At 39.9% G+C, this 22733-nt stretch overlaps 1 protein-coding gene and 1 long non-coding RNA gene across 5 annotated transcripts in view; one reads left to right on the top strand and one right to left on the bottom strand.

Moving 5' to 3' along the window:
• Positions 1 to 14778, top strand: part of LOC132866538 (butyrophilin subfamily 1 member A1-like) — a 164491-nt gene extending 149713 nt beyond the window's left edge. For all 4 annotated transcript variants that reach the window (XM_060899484.1, XM_060899424.1, XM_060899387.1 and 1 more), the window contains one exon: positions 13925 to 14778. In XM_060899484.1, coding sequence (XP_060755467.1) covers positions 13925 to 14484 — 560 coding nt within the window. In that variant the 3' untranslated portion in view covers positions 14485 to 14778. The remainder of the gene's footprint in view (positions 1 to 13924) is intronic.
• Positions 1456 to 8651, bottom strand: LOC132867020 (uncharacterized). Its single transcript, XR_009650670.1, has 3 exons — positions 8345 to 8651; positions 7999 to 8259; positions 1456 to 1635 (listed from the first exon to the last, which is right to left on the bottom strand). It is a non-coding gene; the product is annotated as an uncharacterized LOC132867020 (long non-coding RNA).
• Positions 14779 to 22733: the final 7955 nt, after the last annotated feature.

Here is a 22733-nt window from a genome sequence, read left to right as displayed (position 1 = left end):
CAAATGTAGGCTGAAGCATAAAGCATAGCCTACTGAAAAAACAATGCTAAAGATTTGGAGTTGACGAAGGTTATTTTGCAATTATTTGACTGGTCCGGCCCACTTGAGATCAGATGGGCTGTATGTGGCCCCTGAACCAAAATGAGTTTGACACCCCTGCTCTAAGTAATCAGGAATTAACATTTTTCCCCAGTGGAAGTTTGAGTAATTAGGCACAATTTACTTATAATTGCAGCTGCTGCTCTATTTAAAATACTGCTCCATGTTAAACTTGGGGGAAAAAAAAAAAAAAAGACGTTCGCAGAGTAAAGAATATTCCCGAGGAAACATTCCTGGGATATTTAAATTAATTTAATATTAATTTAAGAATATTCCTGGGATTTTAATGGTCCCCTCTAATGTAAATTAAGCCATTTGCCAATGAGTGTGCACTGATCACTGTGGTAGTGGAAGGGCGAGGCCTTGGGTTTTTAGTTTGGGGGGGGGGGGGGTGTTTAATAATTACAGACCTTGTATCCTAGCCATTTTAGCCGTTGCTAGGACATTAATAATATACATGTTTAATCAGCACGTAGACTAACTAGATCCACTGGGAAAGAGCCAGGCATAGGATCATTAAAAATATTTTGTAAAGGGGGTATTTTTAATTTATAATTATAAAAATGTATGTAAAATTGTATAATGACCTCACTGAGCAGTCTTGTACAATAGTGTAACCTGTGCAGAAAATACTTGAAAATACTGAACCAGGATAATGTTTGTGTTCACATTTAGCAGTGCATGTTGTGCCATCTTGATCACTCGAGGCAGTTGTGAATAAAAACGTGGAGGAGATGTTTTTAATTGTTATTACTGTGATACGTTACAATGATCTGTTCGTTTTAAAGTTTCATTGCAGTTAATGCTGCTGTTAGTGTTAATTTAGTGGCAACCTGTTACAGTCATTGTTAAAGCGAGACGGCCTTTCGATTTCATAAAGCTGGTGAAATTTAGTTCCCTCTGAAATTTGGTGATTGTGATGCGTTTATTTCTGGAATATCTCAAACAAACAAACAGGCCAGTCTGTGGCTGGGAAGTGATATAATTTGAGGGGATTTCCGAGCAAATAATGGACATGAAATCATTCGCTATTTTAAAAATGTATATCGTGAATCAAATTGTCAATTGAGTGAATCATTGCCTGCCTCATAATTATTGCAGCATTAATCGCTGTTAAAACCCTGGCAACGGGTAATTCCTAAATTATTATTTAAAAATAACCACTTGATAAATCTTCAAAATAATCGAGATAATCGCAGTTAGCGAGTATCTCTGATAAAAGCGGTGTGATTCTCTGAAGGCTAGTCTAGTTAGCTAACAGTTCACCTCACACAGTGAAACCACAGCAGAAAATCAGACTTTCATTCAGTTCTTTGACTCATGAGTGTCAGCGCCATTACAGTAACATACCTCCTGTTGGGCAGAGGCTTTCCTCTTTTTGTTGCACCAACAAGTTAAAGCTGTCAGTTGGTTTTTGTTGCTCCTCTTTTCATTTTGTATGACGGCTCGCTCCCGCTCGCACCGGCTACTGCTTGTGAGAAGACGCGGGGAGAGGAGGATGGGTTCCACAAACACGTCTTGCACAGGGACGGGGGGCTGAAAGAAATGTCATTCTTTACTTCCTTATGACATCGAATCAAGAAAACCGACCACTTTATCATGTTTTATAACAGTTAATATTTTTCATTCATCATGACGATATGATTATTTGGGGCGTTGTATTGGCTGCTTTTGATTATTGGGGGGTTAAAACCCAAACCCCCTCAAATTTACACCCAGGAGTAAAATATATATTGTTGCAAACCTCATGTCTGTATTTATTTATTTTGAATTAACATCCTTGAAATTCAAGTTATCGTTTTTCAGTGTTCAAAGATTCATGTTTTAAAATTCAGATTTAAAAAATCAAGTATGTTTTTTCAAATATATTTTTTCAGTGTTCACAAATTCAGACAGAATAACTGAGTTTTCAGATCTTCAGAAATCTGGATTCAGGTCGCTAATTTCAGTGTCGGATTCAACCAGTCAGATTCAGGCTGCAAAATTCAACACCACAAATATTCCAGTTGAACATCCGGGTTACTCTGGGCGAGGCACAGGCCATCGAGTCTGGAGCGTGTCGTACCGTTTCACATCTCCTGCCATTAAACGTCTCCCCTCTCACGAGCGCGCCCCTGTATCACTATAGCAACAGAACACGGTGAAGGTCATCGTGGATTTGAATCAGATCCATAAAGAAATGTGTTTTATAACTCTCAGGTTATTTCTTTCTCCGGAGTCTGCAGCAGGAGTGTGGGGGAGTTAGTGAGTTATAATGGAGCACCTGAGACCTGTTTGTACTTTTTATTCATTCATTCATAGGAGAGAAACACAGATTAGGCCATCCTTAAAAAAAAATCCGTTTCCTGTCCACCGGGTGAGCAAAAAAAATTTCAGTCGGGAGGGAGGGATTTTTTGTTTTATATGGATGGATAAGAAATCGCAATGCTGTGTTTGCTTTTTCTTTCAATACTTTTTTATTACAAAAGCAGACACATTTAATAAAATGACAGTTTAATCAACTGAAACTTGTACAAAAACTTTAAGTTAGTATTTTAAATGCTGACTGCAACATTTGCAAAACTTTTACAAAGGTACTTAAAATGTCCGACACACGGACTTTTTGTAGTTCTAAATCGAGCGTTAGGCCTAGTTCGGATGAAATTACACGATTAAAATGATCACTGAATGATTTGTTTTTCTGAATCTTTACTATTTTCTTGTTCGCTAGAATACCATTTTGCGATTTCACACTTAAGCAAATGTTTGAAAACTCCGGATCTGCTTCCTTCATGGTGGCTGACATTTTTCTGTGCCGCACGGCGCATGCGCAGAGCTGATTCAGTTCTGCGCGCACTCGGCGGAGGCAGTAGTGTGTCGGGGCCGTCGGAGGGAACAGAAGCAGAGATAACGCTTATTTTGTCTCCGGTAAACCAGTCTTCTCTCGTTCAATTACGTGCTGGCATCAAAAGACACCGTTGGTTGTAAATGAAACCAAACTGAGTGGTTGGAGTGTATTTTCATACACAAATGGAGAAATGTTCGCTGAGTGTGTAATTGTGTAGCCGCCGCTGCAGACCGTTGTCGTTGTTAATTCATAGCATGCTCAGCTGCGTGAATGTGTCATGCACCGAAAATAAGAGATTTACAAGCCAGGAACGCCTCATGATGCAATACGCAAGAAAAGAAAGAAGATTTACTGCCATTTTACTTTGTATTTGAGTAAAGTGAATAAATAAATGGTCTGTGGAAAATACATTTAATCCTGGGAACTGCGTGCACAGGAGTTTATTTTGTGTTTACTCCCCCCCCCGCCCGGCTACTTATTTGTCATGGCTGGCTAGTATGAGCCTTAGGTGGTGTTTACATTAGACCGTATCAGCGGATCATCAGATTAACGTTTTTAAAACGATTCGCGTGCACACAGCAACGCCAATACACGGATACGCTAATCACATGACTAATTAGACGGCACGTCACATGATCCCAGTGCATATCGGGCATGCGCAAGTCACTCACCACTTGCAAGTGGAAGGATGGCAAGCGAACACCTTCTGCAGCAAATAAACACACCTGGCTGTGATGTTCATGTTCTCACTGAAGCGCCTGAAGGAGGTAAATAAGTTGAAATGTGTAAATAAACCTCAGTGCGGCTCAGCGCTTCCTCCTGCGCTCCAAATCACTCCGCCCTGAACAGCGAGTGCCCTCTGGAGGGTGCGCACTCCGGCCCTGCGCAGCTCACAGAGCGCGCGAGTGAAGCGCACGAGCAGTGATTCGGGACTGAGCCGCTGTGTGTGTGATCCCAACGCCAGCGAATCAGGAAGGTGGATGTCACAGTGACGTTGTCCAATGACGACGTCAGCTAGAGCTCAGCACAGCGTTTCCTCGTCCCTCAATGTTTACACAGCACCGGATCAGATACGAACTGGGTTGAATACGTGGGCCCTGGCGGATTCAAGTTGTTCCGCCTGTGGAGTCGTTTCCCGGAATTTTAATGTGCACGGACAGTGCATCCGCGACGAAAACGAGACGGATACGGTCTAATGTAAACACCACCTTAGTGGAAAGCCCTGGGAATGCGTAAATGTCAAGTTTGATTTTAGATTTATGAACCTGAAAAAAATGTCGAAAAACTGGCGTTAAAAAAATATTTTCAACCGCACAAACGGCACTCACCCGGCCGGTGGACCGGAAACAGAACATTTTTTAATAATGGCCTTAGCATCAACTTTGGACATCGTTATAGATCATACAAACTATTTATCCGCTGGTAGATCAGACTGGAAGGGGTTGAGTCCAAATCCCCAGACTCTGAGGAAACCACTGTTCTTTAGCCTTCACTGTTCAGCTTTATGATTTGATTGAATTCAGCTTCACTTGTAAAAATGAAAGATTATAAATGTGAGTAAAACACTGTGTGGAAAAAACGGATTATTCTGAAAGAATGATTTGTTCCACCATGTGTGTGGAAAAGTGATGAGTATAAAACTCTTTCCCTTTCAGAGGTGAATGTTGTTGTTGTGCTGGACGAAGAAGTCGAAGAGTTTTATAATCATGCAGTTAAAGGTTCTGACTGCAAAGTTGAATTCTGGGTAAAATGTTTTATTTCTGTTGCTGTTGGAGTTTGGAGATGTTTCGCTGCTGCACACACCGTGTATCCTGTGTGTAAATGTTTTGCCGAGATAAAAAGCGTCCCGCATTTTACAATTCTGGAGATTGCCGAAGCAAGTGAGCAACAATATCACGTGACCACCGTGGGGCGTCTGACCTACTTTTCACCGAAACACATCGGCGTGGGCAAACATGGCGGACTCGACTCCAGCGGAAAAGAAAAGGAAAACCTGACGAGTGAGTGCAGCTGGAAGAGAGAGCAGGATTAGATGACATCATTTTTCTGGACAGATTGTTCAAATTGTTCTAGCTGGCGCTTAGCGATCTTAGCCTGAGAATGCATGGGCTCGGCTCCACAGTAGTGAGTATGGAGTTATACACCTAATGTTTTGATCTTACAGAGAAAGAAACGAGAACACAAAAGCAGGAACAGAGAAAAGATAGATTCCTCTTTTCTTTTGTTTTCTGACGGCTCACTCAGTTTCCCACAGAGGTTTAAACACTGACAGACTAATAGATCGTCTCTTCAGCCGCATTTTCAGATAAAAATTAAGCCCATCACCCCACTGTAAGTGGTTTAACTGTTCAATTCAACCTTTAGTTCTGATTACAAAACGGCTCGATAATTGTAAAATCCATCAATTTTTACATAAACAGAAGCTTAGATGGTCTCATATTCATATATATGCGCACTTGTCCAGGGTATACCCCGCCTTTCGCCCGTAGTCAGCTGGGATAGGCTCCAGCTTGCCTGCGACCCTGTAGAAGGATAAAGCGGCTAGAGATAATGAGATGAGATGTATATATTGGTGTGAGCTCAAATAATCTGATGTGAACCTGCACCTCGTGAGTTTATTAGCTCGAGTCTCCTCACTGCCGACATCGACTCTGCGATAGAAACATGGCGGATCCGGCGCACGTGGAATATCAACAAGTGACACAAACACTCAAAGAAGTTGATGTTTCCTCTCAAATATACAAAGAATTGTGTCAGTCATCGCTTTCTAAAACCATATTATTTCCCCGACATGAATCTTGGAGCTTAAATTTGCATGGATATTATGGAATCACTGCTGACGTTTCTGCGCATCTCTGAGGCTGATTCATGTTTTAAAATCCTGATCTACAGTAAATAAATGTCAGGAGTCAAGTCAAGTCAACTTCATTGTCAAATATGCTATACATGCTCGACATACAGCACAGATGAAATTTCAGTCCTCTCTGACCCACGGTGCAAACAGGTTGGGACAAAATACAAATTGTAATTAAAAACGGAATGCAATAATTTACAAATCTCAAAAACTGATATTGTATTCACAATAGAACATAGACAACATATCAAATGTCGAAAGTGAGACATTTTGAAATTTCATGCCAAATATTGGCTCATTTGAAATTTCATGACAGCAACACATCTCAAAAAAGTTGGGACAGGGGCAATAAGAGGCTGGAAAGGTTAAAGGTACAAAAAAGGAACAGCTGGAGGACCAAATTGCAACTCGTTAGGCCAACTGGCAATAGGTCATTAACATGACTGGGTATAAAAAAGAGCACCTTGGAGTGGCAGCGGCTCTCAGAAGTAAAGATGGGAAGAGGATCACCAATCCCCCTAATTCTGCGCCGACAAATAGTGGAGCAATATCAGAAAGGAGTTCGACAGTGTAAAATTGCAAAGAGTTTGAACATATCATCATCTACAGTGCATAATATCATCAAAAGATTCAGAGAATCTGGAAGAATCTCTGTGTAAGGGTCAAGGCCGGAAAACCATACTGGGTGCCCATGATCTTTGGGCCCTTAGACGGCACTACATCACATACAGGCATGCTTCTGTATCGGAAATCACAAAATGGGTTCTGGAATATTTCCAGAGAACATTATCTGTGAACACAATTCACCGTGCCATCCGCCGTTGCCAGCTAAAACTCTATAGTTCAAAGAAGAAGCCGTATCTAAACATGATCCAGAAGCGCAGACGTCCTCTCTGGGCCAAGGCTCATTTAAAATGGACTGTGGCAAAGTGGAAAACTGTTCTGTGGTCAGACAAATCAGAATGTGAAGTTCTTTATGGAAATCAGGGACGCTGTGTCATTCAGACTAAAGAGGAGAAGGACGACCCAAGTTGTTATCAGCACTCAGTTCAGAAGCCTGCATCTCTGATGGTATGGGGTTGCATTAGTGCGTGTGGCATGGGCAGCTTGCACATCTGGAAAGACACCATCAATGCTGAAAGGTATATCCAGGTTCTAGAGCAACATATGCTCCCATCCAGACGACGTCTCTTTCAGGGAAGACCTTGCATTTTCCAACATGACAATGCCAAACCACATACTGCATCAATTACAGCATCATGGCTGCGTAGAAGAAGGGTCCGGGTACTGAACTGGCCAGCCTGCAGACCAGATCTTTCACCCATAGAAAACATCTGGCGCATCATAAAACGGAAGATACGACCAAAAAAAACTAAGACAGTTGAGCAACTCGAATCCTATATTAGACAAGAATAGGTTAACATTGGGGGCGTCGTGGCTCAGGTGGTTAAGGCGCCATACCATGAATGCGGGCGACCCGGGTTCGATTCCGGCCCGAGGTCATTTCCCGATCCCTTCCCGTCTCTCTCTCTCCCGCTCGTTTCCTGTCTCTACACTGTCCTATCCAATAAAGGTGCAAAAAGCCCAAAAAAATATCTTTAAAAAAAAAAGAATGGGTTAACATTCCTATCCCTAAACTTGAGCAACTTGTCTCCTCAGTCCCCAGACGTTTACAGACTGTTGTAAAGAGAAAAGGGGATGTCTCACAGTGGGAAACATGGCCTTGTCCCAACTTTTTTGAGATGTGTTGTTGTCATGAAATTTAAAATCACCTAATTTCTCTTTAAATGATACATTTTCTCAGTTTAAACATTTGATATGTCATCTATGTTCTATTCTGAATAAAATATAGAATTTTGAAACTTCCACATCATTGCATTCCATTTTTATTTACAATTTGTACTTTGTCTCAACTTTTTTGGAATCGGGGTTGTACAAAAAAAAAAACATGATTCAAACCAAGGTGCAAAGAGGCCCAGTTAGCTTATAATTTAGCTATACTGTATGTGTGAGCTTTAACTCCCATGCTTCGTACTTACTCAGATATGGCCCTTTAATGTTCCACATAAATCAGATCTTGCAGTGAAATGGCTTACATCACTATTTAACACGAATCACTCTCATACACACACATTGATTGCAAAAATATCACAGTATTTATTTCAAACCCCCCCCCCCCAAAAAAAATAAAATAAACAAATGAAAATAATAATATTACCCGGGATTTTCTAACTCAGTCTATGGTAGCATGTTCGTTGCTGCGCTGTTGGAGCTCATATGTAACCCTCAGCTGGAGAAGAGTTAGTACTCTCAGTCCCTTGGAAACTCAGAAAGATGGTAGTAACAGACCATTCAAATCTTCCACACACAGCGAGCAGGAGGAAGAAGAAAAACTCGGTCCACGTGCAGAAAGTCCCTGGCAGCTGCAAGTCCTGAGCACCTCTATTGCAGCAGCATGAGTGGCGATGTCTGAAGCACACTAACATTGAAAGTCAAAATCTCAAACGAATACACTGATGAACAACCATGTGTATAATTTTAGCATCCACAATACCTATACTCACTCAGAAACTTGTAAATAATCCCAGGCTTCCTACATGCAGCCCAACGCAGGTCTCCTTCGCTCCTGTGAAGGTGCACGATAGTCAGCTAACTCCATTTACATGCTAACAGTAGTAGCTTAGCAACTAACGGTAAGAACGAGCTCAGTCACCATACTCACTAAAACAGGGGTGGGCAATTATTTTTTCCATGGGGCCACATGAGAAACAGAAAATTTAGTGGAGGGCCGGACCAAAAGGCTGAACTAAATTCTGCATAATATTAATTGTATTTCTTTATATAAAGCAGTAAATAACATTGTTTTTACAAGCTGCTAAGACTGGTAAGAGTATGGAAAAAACGAGGTTGCCTTACAAAGAATGTCATTTATTCAATCAAATTTCCCAAAACAATGGTTAACAAAATGTGAACGTTTGTACCATTTTTTTTCAGTCACATTCACCCCAAAACACAATAAAGACATCACAATATTGTCTTTCTACTCCAAATATCAAGCAAGATACATCAGATTATAATAATGATGCCCACATTTGTAGTCTAATCACCTCAAAAAACTGTTTTTCAGTTTTTTATTTGTTCAGTGAGAGAAATCTAGTCTCTGTTGGTCTTTAACGAGTGCATCAGAGTCAGGTTGAATGTCTGAGGTGGAGATGCGAAGCACAGCTGGCAGATGATCATCAGTCGATTCGGTGTAGGAATCAGATCTTTTTTTATTAAACAAAATTATTTTATATTACAACATAAAATCACACCTCCTCTGAAAATATAATCTAAAAAGAAAACTTATCAAATACATATATATACACAATATATGTAAAATGGAAAAAAACGAGGGGTTTATGAAAGGTTAACTTGTGCTCTGAATGTGTGCAGTATATTTGCATGGGGGATTATTTATATATTTCAGACATTTTTGTAACAAGGACAGTTCATTCTTAAGAGCAGGCCATGAAGGGGGGATTTGGCATATCGACACTTGTGTATGTAATATTTTGTAAAAATAATGAGATTATTCACCAAAAAGTAGGAATCAGATCTACAGATCGGCTCGGGCTCCGGCGCCTGCTGGTGACGTCACACTATGTGATTGGCTGGACCGTTTGAAGGATGACGTACAAGTTTGTGGTTGGTCTGGACAAATTACGGCAGTAGTTATCGCGGGATTAGGTTTCGTGGGATTTCATGTCATGTTCATGTCGCGCGCATTGCGTTTTTGTTGAACAAAACTTCAAAATAAAAGCAATGCACATTCAGTCCATGCATGAGGTAAAATTAGAAAATACGTTTATTTTGTAATTTCTAATTAACCTTACGCGGGCCGGTCAGAATGAACCAAAGGGCCGGATGCGGCCCGCGGGCCGTAAAATGCCCAGGTTTGCACTAAAACGTCTCCCAACGCAGCCCACACTCCGCTGGTTAGAGTTACACAAAGTCGCAATCCCACTGGGTTTTTAATTCTTCCAAAAAAAAGTATTTCCAAAGAATAAAATGAACTTAAAACAGGTATTATCCTCTTTTTCTCTCCTCGCTCCGTATCGTCGTGTCTGAACTAAGTCCCGCCCCTCACAAAATCCGACAGGGCAAAAGTCTATCCCAACTTGTTTGATTGACACCTGTCTATCCCCCGCAGAAAACAGACATGAGGAGTTCAAGGTCTGCTCTAAACGTGGGATATTTGAACACTTTAACAAAAATACAGTTTCCTCTTTTAATGCATAAAATAAATCACATAAGTAATAAATGAGGTGATATTTTATAAACCAGGGCAACCCTACACTGCAGATAACAACAAAAAAAATACAAAAGGATGAACTAAAATTAGTAGGGGGCTACATTATGATCCCAAAATACCACATTTATAACTTTATACATTTAAAATGATGTGGGCCGAGGGACATTAAAGGGCGTATTATAGGGATTAAATGAATAATTTAAGCACATTGTACACACATTACATCTATGCAGATATTGACTCTGCTTCTTTATTGACTTTATTGATAATAGAATTGTTTTAATACGAATGAACACTTCATTAGTAAGGTCACATGACCATATAAACACATGTTCATATTCATTTGAAAAATAAAGGACTTGAATCTGAATCTTGAATCTGAATCTGTGAGCAGTAACTAGTGAATGGTGATGTCAAAGAAATAAGATTTCATTAACTAACTTATTAACCAATATTTTTTAGATTTCATCATTTAATGATTTTCTCAAACCTGATGTTAATAGCAACAATATTCAGAAAATTATGGCAGATTTACCTTCGAAAATCAACAAATCTGTCGACTCGGCTGGTTTGACAAGGAGAAAAAACTGGACAAGTTATTTATGGAGTTGGTGAGAAAAATGACAAGAAAAACGTCTGCATGTGCAGCAGTGAACTGTACAAACCGTCAGGTCAAAGGTTGTGGACGGACATTTCACCTGCGAGTGTTGATAGTGTGATCATTTTTACACGTGTGTGCACAGCGCCGTTTGTGCGGATAAAAGTCGCATTTGTTTGTCGCATCATTTGCCAAGTTCTATTTCTCATTGCATTTGTTTCACACATTAAAGGTTACACCATTTACTAAACACTGTGCGGTCTTAAAAAGAAAAAGCATCAAAATTGAGTCGTTTGTGTCTAAAATGACGGTGAATTATGTGACCAATAAACACTGTTAAGACATGACTGTGAGAATGAAGTGAAAATGGCAAATAACACGAGAAAATAATCCTGTTTCAGCAACTGTCCGAAATAGAAAGGAAATATTGTACAGCCTGTGTGTTTGTATAATCATAATAATGATAGATAGATAGATAGATAGATAGATAGATAGATAGATAGATAGATAGATAGATAGATAGATAGATAGATAGATAGATAGATAGATGGCGCGAGCGGCGGCTACAATTATCGACACCTTAATCTTTTGGCCGTTGCAAAAGTAGGAAAGACTTTCAATATGTTAATTGTGCATGAATAATGACTCAAACTTCCACTGGAAAAAAAAAAACAAGAGTTGATTCCTGATTACTGAGCGTATCAGATCACGTGACACCGTTCCACAATTATCGACATCCAGATGATTATTTACATTAAAAAATAGTCGGTATGTGGTATTAAGTTAACAAAACAGTTTATTTCAAATTAGTTTTACATAGACTTTTATATTTAGTACAAAATATCTTTTATATAAATATATGGATGTGGGTGTTTACGTAAATGAGGAAGTAATTCTAATGTTTGTAAACAAATGAACTGATAATGTTGAACCTGTCAGAAAATCTTTTTGTTCCACTTTCTAAGTATTCTCATCGATCACATTTTGTTCGTCATTCATTGTTGTTTGTATTAATTTCTAGTTTTGTCGTTTACCAATAAATCTCAACAGGCAACTGACACTGTAACCACATGGACATCCGGGTCAAAGGTCGCATGTCATTCCTCAAACCAAAATATAAAATGTCTCCTGATATTGTAATATGTGGTCGATATTTACAACAAACTGCAAAAAAAAATTCTGAATGGAATAGAAAAATCTGAATATTTCAAGCATGTAATTTTTTATATGTTAGGAATTTAATTCTGCTCTAATTCTATTTCTTCCAATCGGATTCCAAATACTCGATAAACATTCCATTCTGTTATCAATCAGAAACAAATTATTACAAATCACAGCACTTTCATATTTTTTTAAGTCCTTCATCGACTTCAACAATGTTACACAAAGATCGATCCATAACAGTTGTAAATGTCCCTTAATTCCACAGGGTGTCGATAATGGTGGACACCGGTGAAAGTGATCACTATTCAAATCATTAGTTTTCTTTTGTTTCAGACATGTAAAAGTTTTTTCCTTTACCTGACATGTTTCAACGGTGTAACTTCCGTCTTCATCAGAGGGTCAATATTGACAGGGAGGTCACACCGTCGAAACATGTCAGGTAAAGGAAAAAACTTTTACATGTCTGAAACAAAAGAAAACTAATGATTTGATTTAATAAGAAGACATAATGAACATAACATATCTACTAAACGAAAGTGATCACTATTATCGACACCTCACGTGACTCTCAAACACGCGTTTAGATACAAAATGGCGACTGTCAAATGAAAGAGTCAGAAACAAAGTAGGTTTCGACAAGGAGATCATGAAATATCGGTGAATTTGATCAGTAAAAACATGTCCATGATCTTTCCACCATGCTTACCTGCGATGATAACGCCCGGGTTTTCCTCAAATTGCTGATTGTGCTAAAAAAAATTCCATCTCAGGTAACGAGCTGTGTCATCAGACGATAAGATCAAAGGGTGAGGCGGGTCTTCCGGTTGATTTAACCAATAATAACTGTTATAACTGAAACCCACCTTTGTAAAATTGTTTTTTATTGGTAAATCTGAAAAGGTGTCGATAATTATGGACTGTCGATAATTGTAGCTGCTGCTCTAGATAGAAAGGAAGAAGAAATATACGAAAGAGAAATATCGACTGTATAAGAGAAACTGAAATAATCTCCATAAAAATAATTATAGGAGTAAAAGAGCTGTTCAAAAAAAAAGATCAGAGACTGAACTGGAAAAGGGAAAAACCAATAACAGTGAAGCGGAGTGCGATAAAGATCTGTAAGGAATGGGGGAATAAAGTGGAGAAAATAAGAGGAGGGAATGAAAGGGGAAAAAGTCAGGAGATACTTTTCTTGGGGCAAATTTGATCGGATACGACGCTTTAGCACATAAACCAAATACACGCGATGTGAGCGGTAAGATGGCGGCCAGGTGGCTTCACTCGTCTCTACAGCAGGGGATGGGCTCTGAGCCCTCCAGATTTTACACAGAGCTCAGTCACTCACTCACACACACACACACACACACACACACACACGATTCCACTTTAGCTTTTATCCAATAATGTTACTTGAACCCCAAACTGATGACGTCATCAACTAAATGCCTCCAGATAATAAAATCTCTCACAATGCTGTGTGTAAATAGTTTATTTTGGGAATATTATACACACTCGCCTACGAGCTAATGAAGGTGTGTCTCTCTCCTTCTCTCTCCCAGTGCGCTTTTAAACTTACACACACAGGGAACCTGAAAACTGATCAATTACCGTACAATAGTAAAATAATGAGCTCAGTGACCTTACTGAAGTCAAAGGCTGAAGAAATTGTGGAATCTTATCAGTAAACTCTGACAACAAAACTGTCTGGAGAAAAGCAGGTGAAAAAGATCCGGCTAAAAAAATCCCTCTCAAAATGACGGTGTTGTATTTCACAGGAAAAATCTATTGAGTGTGGAATTCACCCAGCAGAGAGTTTAGACCATGATGCTTTTCACATCTACAGCAACATGCTGTCTACAGGTTCGACAGTCAGCATTTGTTCATTATTCAGTAAAAATGCTGTGAAAACGACAGACATTTGGAACAGTGTGGACAAGTTTTCTCCTTTTACAAGAGATCATTTAAAAACGTTGAATTATTTAATCTTCTACAAATCCTCTCATAAACCCGAATGAATCTGAGCCACTGGATGATGATTTAATCTTTTTTACCTGCAAACTCACATCACACACTGTGTGTTTCTCTCAGTGGATGTGACTCTGGATCCTGATACAGCTCATCCCAGACTCATCCTGTATGCTGATGGAAAACAAGTGAGAGATGGAGGCAAGTGGCAGAATCTCACTGATATACTACAGATGTTTGATCGGCATCTCGGTGTTGTGGGAAAGCAGAGTTTCTCCTCAGGGAGATTTTATTATGAGGTGCAGGTCAGAGGGAAAACTGTGTGGAGATTAGGAGTTGTGAGAGAGAACATTAACAGGAAGGGGAGGATTACACTGAAACCTCAGAATGGATTCTGGACTGTGTGTGGGACTGTGGGACTGGATGATGAGAATCAGTACTGGGCTAATGCTGATCCCCCTGTCCCCCTCACACTGAGAGAGAAGCTGGAGACGGTGGGGGTGTTTGTGGATTATGACGAGGGTCTGGTCTCCTTTTATGATGTGAAGTCCAGATCTCATATCTACTCTTTCACTGCTCAGTCTTTCACTCAGAAACTCTATCCATACTTCGATCCTTGGTTCAGTTATTTAGGTATAAACACAGCCCCACTGATCATCTCTCCAGTATTTAAACCTAAATGAATTTTCACCTCACAGATTTAATCATCTATTAAATGCTGAGAATCAAAAGAAATATTTTACTTTTTCTGGTGAATGTTAGAAAGACATTTCCCCTTTTAAAGTGCTGTACAGTTTATTTTAATGCCTGGGGTTTGTTTTCTCATCAATAAATCATTTGAATCCTACAGTCTGTTTTTTACACATTATGATTGTGGAAGTTTGTCGTTGCGAATCAAATCTGAATAAAGCTGATTTACAGTTCACACTGAGATTTACTGCAGAATTGAATCTGATCAATAAAATGGATGAAGTTCAGCTGCTGATGTCTGTGTAGATAAAACCCAACACCACTGTGTTTCTCCTTCACACTTCATCACACACAAACACCATCAACCTCAGCTTTTATTTACAAACACTGCATTCTCTTCTTTACATAAATAAATAAACTACATGAATAAATATTTTTGTGATCACTTAGCGCACTCACGTTAGCATTTAAGACCGTTTTTGTTAAATGCTAGCACGCTAATGCTAGTGTCTGAAAGCGTTTCTGTTAACAGTTAGCACACTAATGCTAGTTTGACAGTGTTTTTGTTAAGTTAGCATGCTAACGCTAGTGATTGAAAGCATTTTTCTAACAGCGTGCTAACGCTAGTGTTTGAAAGCGTTTTTGTTAACAGTTAGCGTGCTCGCACTAGAGTTTGACAGCATTTTGTTAACAGTTAATGCACTATCATGTTTGACAGTGTTTTTGTTAAGTTAGCACACTAACGTTAAAGTTTCACAGCATTTTTGTTCACAGTTGGAGCGCTAATTGTTTTTGAAACCGTTTTTGTTAAGTTAGCACGCTAACATTCGTGTTTGAAAGCGTTTTTGTTAAGCTAGCACATTAACGCTAGAGATTGACAATATTTTTGTTCAGTAAGCATGCTAACGTGAGAGTTTGATAGCGTTTTTGTGGAGATGCTCATTTCTGTTCAGTTAGCGCACTGATGCTCATTTTTGTTCACCGCGTGCTAACGTTAGTTTGACAGCGTTTTTGTTTACAGTTAGCATGCTGATGCTCGTTTTTTGAAAGGTGTTTTTATTCACAGTTAGCACGCTAATACTAGAGTTTGACAACATTTTTGTTAAGTTAGCACACTAATGCTAGTGTTTGAAAGTGTTTTTGTTAAACGTTAGCATGCTAATGGTCGAGTTTGACAGCGTTTTAACAGTTAGCATTCTAATGTTAAAGTTTGACAGCGTTTTTGTTAAACGTTAGTGCACTAATATTATTGTTTGACAGTTTTTGTTAAGTTAGTGCGCTGACACTTGTATTTGACTTTTTTTAACATTTAGCAGACTAACGCTAGAGTTTGACAGTGTTTTTGTTAAGTTTGTGCATTAACGTTAAAGTTTGACAGCATTTTTATTTACAGTTAGCGTGCTGATGCTTGTTTTTGAAAGCATTTTTGTTAATAGCACGCTAGCACTCGTGCTTGGCAGCATTTTTGTGAACAGTTAGCCCGCTGATGCTCATTTTTGAAAGTGAGTTTGTTAAGTTAGCATGCTAAGGCTAGAGTTTGAAAGCGTTTTTGTGAAGTTAGCGCACTAACACTGGAGTTTGACAGCATTTTATTAAGTTAGTGCATTAACAGAGTTTGTGAATGTTTTTGTTCAACGTTAGCGCACTAATGCTAATGTTTGATGGTTTTTGTTAAGTTAGCACACTTTAGCAAACGTTAAAGTGTGACAGTGTTTTTGTTAACGTTAAGCCCGCTGACGCTCGTTTTTGAAAGCGTTTTTTATGAATAGTTACCATGCTAATGTTAGAGTTTGTGAATGTTTTTGTTCGTGTTTGGTGGTTTTTGTTAAGTTAGTGTGCTGACGCTCGTTTCTGACAGCGTTTTTTAACAGTTACTGTGTTGATGCTAGAGTTTGACAGTATTTTTGTTAACACGCTGATGCTCGTTTTTGAAAGCGTTTTTATTAAAAGTTACCATCCTAACACTTATTTTTCACAGGGTTTTTGTGAACAGTTAGCGTGCTAACACTAGTTTGAGAGCGTTTTTGTTAAATGTTAGCGCACTAATGCTCGTGTTTGACAGCATTTTTGTTAACAGCGCACTATTACTAGAGTTTGACAGCACTTTTGTTTACAGTTCGTGCGCTAACATTAGTGTTTGAGTGTTTTTGTTAAATGTTAGCACACTAATGCTGGTCTTTCACAGTTTTTGTTAAGTTAACGTGCTGATGCTCATTTTTGACAGCGTTTTTAAATTAGTGCTAATGTTAAAGTTTGACAGCGTTTAACAGTTAACACGCAAACACTTGTATTTGACTTTAACAGTTAGTGTGCTAATGCTAGAGTTTGACAGCGTTTTTGTTAATGCACTAATGCTCATTTTTGAAAGCGTTTTGGTTAATTTAGCGCGCTAACGTTAGAGTTTGACACTATTTTTGTTAAGTTAGCACGGTAATGCTCATTTGTGACAAATTAGCATGCTAACGTTAGAGTTTGACAGCATTTTTCTTAAGTTAGTGCGCTAACACTCATTTTTGACAGGTTTGTTAAACTAGCATGCTAATGCTAGAGTTTGACAGCATTTTTGTTAATACGCTGATGCTCGTTTTTGAAAGCATTTTTGTTAAAAGTTAGCGTCCTAATGTTAATTTTTCACAGGGTTTTTGTTAACAGTTAGCGTGCTAACACTAGACTTTGAGAGCGTTTTTGTTAAATGTTAGCGCACTAATGCTCGTGTTTGACAGCATTTTTGTTAAATGTTAGCACGCTAATGCTCGTCCTTCACAGTTTTTGTTAAGTTAGCGTGCTGACGCTCATTTTTGACAGCGTTTTTAAATTAGCGCTAACGCTAAGGTTTGACAGTGTTTAACAGTTAACATGCTAACACTTGTATTTGACTTTAACAGTTAGTGTGCTAATGATGGTTAGTGAGTTCTGTTCCTTATTGGATTCTTTTGGCCTTATCCAACACATCAATCAGCCAACCCATGTTCATGGCCACACTTTGGATCTCATTTTATCCTGTGGGTTTTCCATTGATTCCATGTGCATCGAGGATGCATCCATCTCTGATCATATGCCTATTGTGTTCAGCGTAAAATTATTTCACCACCTGTTTACAACCAGATCTTCTGGTCACTACTCCCGTCATATTAACTCTTTCACTGCAAAGAAGTTCTCTCGATGTTATTTAATAAATGACATTACCACCTCTATTTCCACTGCACATCAGCACCTCTCCAGTCCAGAGGAGTTAATGCTCCTTTTCAATACCTCCTGTGTTGCCATCTTAGACACTGTGGCTCCTCTTAAATTCAGACGTCCCAATTTTAAATCCCAACAGTGGCTTGATGAGTCTACCCGCCTCCTCAGGCAGGTCTGTCGTAGAGCCGAGCGGAAATGGAAGAAGGACCACCTCATGGTGTCCCTAGAAATGTTCCGAACTTCTCTGTCAAATTTCCAGGCTGCTGCTAAGAAAGCTAGAGCCTCGCCGGGTTACGCGCACCTCCTCGCCGGGTTACGCGCACGTTCATGTCCCGGATGTGTTTGTGTGCTTTTGTGTCTCTAATATTTTTATGGTTTTTAACGTAATTTTCCTACTTATGGCTAGCAAATTTGTTTCATGTCCAAGTCAAACTTCAGATACAACACCCAGGAACGTTATTGTCGCATCAAATTTTCGCTGCTCGTCATTTAATGCTCAGAGTCTTCGCAGCCTAAATAAGTCATCTGATGGGACTCAAATTAGCAATCTGAAAGCCTTTCAAGATCTGGTTTATGCAGAAGAGCTGGACATCATTGCCATCACTGAATCATGGCTTAACAACAGTATCTCTGACACTGAAATCATTCCAACTGGATAGAACATAATTCGAAAAGATCACGCGGCTGATAAGCGAGGAGGAGGTGTACTTTTAGCCCTAAAGGATACCTTAATTTTCAATGGAATCGTTTTAGGGGACTGGTCTAACCATTTGGAGATCGTTGCTATTGAACTTGAATGTTTTAAATCTAAAAACTGTCTTCTCTGCGTTTGCTACCGGCCTCCGAATTGTGATCTTAATGAATGGCTGTCACTGTTTACTTTGCTACTCGAACTCACTTCAAAGTACGATAAAATACTGATTACTGGTGACTTTAATTTTCCTGACTTAACTTGGAACTCTGATTTTATTTCAACATCTATTGGGAGGAATATCTCTTCTGGTTCTTTGGATTTTCATGAACTGACTTTTGACTTTTTTTTTTACAGCAATTAAATATGCATCCAACAAGACAAGATAACATTTTAGATCTCATTTTTGTCAACTCCCCAGAGATGGTTTCAAACATAACATGCATTGAACCTGGAACAATGGGTATCTTCACTGATCATTCCCTATTGTTCTTCGACCTCACAACACACGCGACTATTTCTTCACGCGATTCAAGAACTGTTTTTGACTATAAAAACGTTGACTGGGACAGTCTCTCTGCTTCTTTAACATTCGCTGATCTTTCGCCATCACCGACATCTAATATCGACATTGACTCAGATTGGCAATGCTGGAGTGATATCTTTTTAGCTGCTGCTTCAGAATACATTCCATCGAAGACGATCAAAAGGTGCTGCTCTCCCCCGTGGATCGACAGTGAAGTCAAGCATCTATTAAAGAAAAAAGAGACTGCTAGGAGAAAAGCCAAAGCTAAAACTACTTCAACTAACCTACGTGAAAGATTTTGCACACTACGTCGACAATCTAAGGCACTTATCATCCTTAAGCGTAAGGAATTCTTTGAAACTCTACCAACTCTGTTAAAATCAAGCACTAAGAAGTTCTGGTCTATCTTTAAATCAACATCTAAACAGTCAAGCGTACCTTGCAAAATGGTCTTGAAAAGCGACGACGGAACAATCAAAGAAGCTGCTAATAATCCTATCGAAGTGGCTAATTTGTTCAACAACTACTTCTATTCTACACTCAAGCCTCCGCTGAATCCTGAAGATTATCAAAGCCATACACCATCTGAAGCTGTAAAAACTCCTTTGGTTGACACTATAGATGATCTACAACTTATATTTTAAGTTCGTTTCTTAGACAAGGATATTTTTTAAGCTTGTTACCTCGTTAACAGTTTCGGCGAGAATCTCCCGCCTTCTTCAGAAACAGTCACCAGATGCCGAGTGGTGACGTGCCTTATCAGCTGATGTTGCGTTGCGGAGGCGTGAACGTCCCGCCCAATTTGACAGGTAGTCCACGCCTCCTGCTGTCAGGTCGCTCCTCCAGGACGGCACTCCAGGTGTGCGACAGCGCATACGCTCCCTCGTCCCGGTTCATCGTCCTCTGCGCCCGCTTGCGTATCTCCACTGCCTCTAAAATCCAACGCTGGAATCTATTTTCTTCAGCGCGAATGACTCTGGCCTCTTCCCAATTCATTATGTGATTTTGCCGTTTGCAGTGGTCTGAAATGGCAATTCGGAAAGGGAAATTACAGACACAAATAAAAGAAAATAAACAAACAAGAAAAAACACCGAAAAAACAAACCGGGGCTTTGTCACACTACCATACATAAAAGGAGTCACAGAACGCATCCAACGATCCATGAGGAAATACCACATCAACACCCCGGTCAAACCATACAAGAACCTCCGACAGCTGCTAGTTCACCCCAAAGACAAAATACAACTGGACAATAAATGCAATGTCATCTATGAAATCCCTTGCCGTTCATGTAATAAAGTCTATATTGGTGAAACGGGCAGATGCTTCCATACTCGAAGGAAAGAACACCAAATAGAATGTGAAAAAGAAACAACAAGAAGACTCACAAGATCCGAAAAAGAAAAAGCAAACCAAGAAAACCTAAAATCAGCCATTTCAGACCACTGCAAACGGCAAAATCACATAATGAATTGGGAAGAGGCCAGAGTCATTCGCGCTGAAGAAAATAGATTCCAGCGTTGGATTTTAGAGGCAGTGGAGATACGTAAGCGGGCGCAGAGGACGATGAACCGGGACGAGGGAGCGTATGCACTGTCGCACACCTGGAGCGCCGTCCTGGAGGAGCGACCTAACAGCAGGAGGCGTAAACTACCTGTCAAATTGGGCGGGATGTTCACGCCTCCGTAACGCAACATCAGCTGATAAGGCACGTCACCACTCGACATCTGGTGACTGTTTCTGAAGAAGGCGGGAGATTCTCGCCGAAACTGTTAACGAGGTAACAAGCTTAAAAAATATCCTTGTCTAAGAAACAAACTTAAAATATTTGTAATAGTTAGACGTAATGAACATCCACTACGTACATGATCTACAACTTTCTTCAAATGATGTAAAAGACGCCCTACTATCGCTGAATGTAACAAAAGCTACTGGTCCTGACAAGATACCAGCTCGATTGTTGAGGAGTTGTGCACTATACATATGCAGGGTTCTCCACGGATTGAAAATATAGGGGGGTAGGGGTCAATCGGATGACCTTGAAACAAATTTGCATACATTTACATGGCATTTGCATATAATTTGCATAAAATACTCTCAAATAGTAATCATTTAGAATAGAGGAATCAATTGGACTGGTACAAACACATCATACATTACACACACATCATATTCAGACACATTGTTTGAAATGGAACTGGAAAAATATTTTTTTATTTAGCAAACTACAAAAAAAGAACAGAAAAGTACAGAAAAGTTTTTGTATTAACTATATTCACACTGCTCCACAAAAGCTGACATTGTTTGAAATGGAAATGTATTACAGGCACCACTGGAAAAAAATTTTTTTTTTTTTTTTAGAGTAAAGTACATTGAAAAGATGTTGTTTTAACTATATTTACACTGCTCCTCACCAACTTTAAACTTTTTGTTTTTATCCTTTATTTCTCTGCCGACAATAACAATCAGTTATCTCGAACTTGGTGTCGATTCACACGTTATTATAAAGGCGTGTGTGGCAGCGGGGGCGTGGTCAAGCATCGGTCTGCGACAGGAGGGCGGAGTCAGGGAAGGTAAGTGGCAGAATCACTACACCTGTCGTTAATTAATGTGTTTGTGTGTCTTCCCAGTGACCGCGCCCTATTTAAGGAGAGAGAGCGAGAGCAGAGGGAGCGCTCTCCCCAACCAGACGGCTGATGTGTGTGCGTGTGTGAGAGTATATATGAACGCTGAAAAGCTGAATAAAAGAGAGTTTTGTGAACTCAGTTCTGGCCTGCCGTCCTTCTGTGCTCCACCCACCTCCATGAACTGTCACAGTGGTGCTGAAACCCGGGAGAGCACAGAAGGACGGCAGGCCAGAACTGAGTTCACAAAACTCTCTTTTATTCAGCTTTTCAGCGTTCATATATACTCTCACACACGCTCAGACACACGCACACACATCAGCCGTCTGGTTCAGAAGAGAGCTCCCTCTGCTCTTGCTCTCTCTCCTTAAATAGGGCACGGTCACTGGGAAGACACACAAACACATTAATTAACAACAGGTGTAGTGATTCTGCCACTTACCTTCCCTGACTCCGCCCTCCTGTCACAGACCGATGCTTGACCACGCCCCCGCTGCCACAGCGTGTTATCTCCCGGCGCAAGAACAATGTGTCAAAAACGCCGAAGCGTGAAACGCTTTTCTTAGACTATAATCGTCAGACTGACTAAACTAATTGCTGGTAAATGAGTTTCACACTCGGGTGTTGTCGCGTTGTCGGTACTCCAACAGAGAAAGGCTATCTGTCACAAAGAAAACAAAGGGACGTCTCTACCTTTTGTAAAGGGGCGGCAGAAATTAAACGGGGGCGGGAATCACAGAAAGGGGGGCGACCCGCCCCTCTAAAACCTCTCGTGGAGAACCCTGATATGTACATCACTATGTTCCCTCTTCAATAAATGTCTAACATTAGGCAAGTTACCAGCCGAATGGAAACTTTCGGACATCGTCCCGATATTATAGAATGGCCCAGCTAATGAAGTCTCTAACTACAGGCCAATTTCCTTACTACCGCTTGTCTCAAAGGTAATGGAACGCTGTGTTTACAACAAAATCATCGATCATATCTCTTTTAAGCTCCATCAACTCCAACATGGATTCTTAAAGGAACAGTCCACCTTACTTCCATAATGAAATATGCTCTTCTCTGAATTGAGACGAGCTGCTCCGTATCTCTCCGAGCTTTGCGCGACCTCCCAGTCAGTCAGACGTGCTGTCACTCCTGTTAGCAATGTAGCTAGGCTCAGCATGGCCAATGGTATTTTTTGGGGCTGTAGTTAGATGCGACCAAACTCTTCC

Source organism: Neoarius graeffei, chromosome 1, assembly GCF_027579695.1.
Source record: "Neoarius graeffei isolate fNeoGra1 chromosome 1, fNeoGra1.pri, whole genome shotgun sequence".
Classification (NCBI taxonomy): Eukaryota; Metazoa; Chordata; class Actinopteri; order Siluriformes; family Ariidae; genus Neoarius; species Neoarius graeffei.
The sequence above is the reverse complement of the archived record's forward strand: the minus strand, read 5'-3'. Positions and strand labels throughout refer to the sequence as shown.